At 43.1% G+C, this 3,284-nt stretch overlaps 1 protein-coding gene across 1 annotated transcript in view; it reads left to right on the forward strand.

Annotated features, from left to right (window-relative positions):
- Positions 1–1,314, forward strand: part of LOC119425705 — a 3,406-nt gene extending 2,092 nt beyond the window's left edge. The window contains exon 2 of the mRNA XM_037693247.1: positions 534–1,314. Within this exon, the coding sequence (XP_037549175.1) occupies positions 534–965 (432 nt within the window). The 3' untranslated portion in view covers positions 966–1,314. The remainder of the gene's footprint in view (positions 1–533) is intronic.
- The last annotated feature ends 1,970 nt before the right edge of the window (positions 1,315–3,284 follow it).

A 3,284-nucleotide genomic window follows, 5' to 3' on the forward strand; every position in this document is an offset into this window, starting at 1 on the left:
AGAAAATGATGCATTTCAGTTAAACCTTTAATCACAATATGAGTTCTGATTCAATGTTCAGTGCAATATAAGCAACAACGCAAAAGTTATTCAGAGCAGTTATTTACTACCTAATTAAAAATGAGGCTGCTCACAAACAAACCTTGTTTAAAAATAGCAACTCACGATTAATAAATAATACACAATAAAGATGCAGCAGCAGATGTTTCCTTTAGTTTGTGTTGCTTAAAGTTGTCTTCTCTGAATAATGAGAAATAACTCGACACACGTGAGTCTTTTTGTCTGAGAGATTTAGATTAATCTGTTTTATATCATATTCTTCTGTTGTGTCTGTGTGAAGAGGGAAGTCTTGGCTGCAGAGAACATCTATAAATATAATCCCTGCCATGTGCACATAAATAATTTACATTTGGGGTTTTTTATGACCTTCTTTTGCTTCTTGTTCCCTTTCTCCTCCGTTTCTCCTGCTTCCTTACTCCCTCTTTCTCCATCCTCCATATTTTCACCTCCTCTCTGTCTCTCGCTCCCTGAAGGGCCTTGAAGTGTCCAAACCAGGCCGGTACCAGACTCTGCCCTCCGACAACTTCCTGGAAATGAACGATTCTGGCGTGGAGTTCAGCCACTCTGGTTTCCCTCAGGACAGCGACACTGAAGCCGTGATGACCTACGCCTCCCACAAGCCCCTCCTGAACGCCGCCTCCCCTCCAGCCATGACAAACGGAGCGCTCTCCGACAGCCTGGAAGCCGCCGCGGTCCTCGACGGCGACCTCAGCGCCGTGCGGACCCCGGACTCTGTTCTGAGTGCCAGCCCTGCCTCCCATCCCCGCTCGGCTGCAGCTGCCACCCCTGATGGCAGCCTGCACGGCGCTGCATCGCCGGCGACCGGCTCCAGGGTCACCGCCGAGTCCGACTCAGCCAAGACAGATGGCGGGTCGGAGGGTGGAGAAGGTGGACAGAAGGATTAGTCAGCTCCAAGCAGCTGACAGGAAACACCAGGGTGTATGTTTTCAGCACACGTCTACGTAAAACATCCACGCTGCAGGAATCTTTTTCACACTGAAACACAGAGAAGTCCTAAAACCCTGCGTGTGAGACATCACAGACAACATATGGAGGTTGGTGAAGATGTGGCCACGAAGAAAAGGCAAAAAATAAAATGCACAACGTGGTGTTTAATTCACTTTGCACAGATAAAAGCAAAAAACCCAACGTCACTGTCTGTCAAAAGAGCAAAGCAACCCTGTGCATGAATTTTACTGAAACAATTATAAAAATCTACAATACAGACGTTAGAGTAGTCTGCATGCAAACCTGAACAAATAAAACATTAGGCAACAAATTACACATTTTAACCACATTTAATAGTTTGAGTTTAAAGATACTCGTTTAAAACAATGATTACAAACATTAAACCCTATGAAAGGTGCTGTTTGAAAGAGTTTATGCAGTTTTACAGATTTATTGAGCTGTAGATCTTGATGTAAACGAAGCACTCGGCTGAATCCACTTGACTGAGCTGCACCAGGATCTGTGCAGGTAAACAAACATGGCCACCGATTTCACATCACTTTCCAAGGACACATTAACCACTTGGTGAAAATATTGTGCAAATTTAGTTTCTTGCATCATCACGAGTTCCTTTAAATGGAAATCTAAAAGAAGAACAAAGGAAATGAGAACGGTTTGAGGGTTTGGCATCAGAACGCTTCAAAAATCAAACAGAAACAACAAAGAGCCTCTCGTCTGTCAGAGTTTTCCTCGGACGGCACTTTGCTCGCTCTGATTGCATTTCATGCACCCCAGTATGACCAGAACAATCATGTCAGGTAACATCCCACACAGTGAATGAAATGCTTGTTTCAGCATTCAGTCATTGGGAAGAGCCACTTGAGGTTTTTGTTTCTGGTCTGAGACCAGCTCGACCACCTCTCTGCTCTTTGCTTCCTTTTTCACGTTCGCAGCATCGGAGCTGCCAAACTAAAACGACCTCTTCTCCCTCGCACGACTCACGAATGCCAGAAAAACACAAACGTTGTCTCCATCCGTCCTTTCATGGAGTTATCACTCAGATGAAAAGAGCCTTCGGAGCATCGGCTGGAGCAGCTCTTCAGGATTCCCAGAGTTTTTACTGGCGGGCCAGTTCACGGACACGCCGAGTGATGAGAGAGGACTGAGACAGAACAAGAGATAAATACATGACCTGCGTGAATCAAAGTTCTCATCTTGCAGCAAACGTTCATCCCACAGAGCTCACATTAGAACGGTGAACAGAACAAAGTGACGAGAGGGATAAAGATCAGGCTTCAGCTTCGACAAACTCGTTTAAGTTGTTCAGCAAGTTATCAGAAGCGTTTTGCGTGAAGGAGAGGCGTGGGGAAACATTACACTTTAAAAACATGGCTCTCATTGTGTGTTCACTCTTGTGCAACCAAAAGGAGAACATTAAAGAGCACTATGGCACATTTTTAGCACAATAACCAAATTTAGCTGCATGTGCAATTCTTACAAGTTTCACCAAACAATATAAAACTCAACAACAAATTATTTAAAGGGAGAAATGACGTCTGAAACATTTCCTTTATTATTGAGGAATTTATATAAATAATCAGGTCAATGAATAAATACATTGTTAATCTGGTTATTTAGCTTTTATTCAACATCAATCAACAGCACAACTACAAATAATCAGTTAACTTATTACAGATGTCACTTGTAAGCTTAAAGAGTTTTAGTGAAGAAAACATAAAGTTTGAGAACAAAGTCATTTTTAATTTACAGCTGTTGCTGATCAAACACGACATCCAGCTCATGAAGTTTGTCTTTTAACCACAGACACAGTTTACAACATTAACAAGAAACTTCTTAAAACATGTAAATGATCTGCATGCAGACGCTGATGTTTGCTCTCTGACCTCTGACCAACCTGAATGACCTCTACGAGCAGATGTTTGTGTTTCACAGCCGAGCTCGTGTGAATCCGGTGCGACGCGTTCACATCTGGACGATGTGATCCTGACCGTCAGGACTGACCAATCAGAGCTCTGGAAACACTGTGGCCTATTCCAGGGTGATAGATGATCTGTTGGTGAGGAGTAGTCGACTGCTGGCAACTAGTTAGTGATTTGGTTGTGCTGTTGGTTAATAGTTGGTAAATTGTTAGAACTGTTGGCAACCAGCTGATCTCTGTTGGATAATGTTAGTGACTGTTGGGACTAGTTATAATGTTAGTAACTGTTGGGGACTAGTTATAATGTTAGTGACTGTTGGGACTAGTTATAATGTTA

The sequence above is a fragment of the Nematolebias whitei genome, chromosome 19, assembly GCF_014905685.2.
Source record: "Nematolebias whitei isolate Nwh7 chromosome 19, NemWhi1, whole genome shotgun sequence".
Classification (NCBI taxonomy): Eukaryota; Metazoa; Chordata; class Actinopteri; order Cyprinodontiformes; family Rivulidae; genus Nematolebias; species Nematolebias whitei.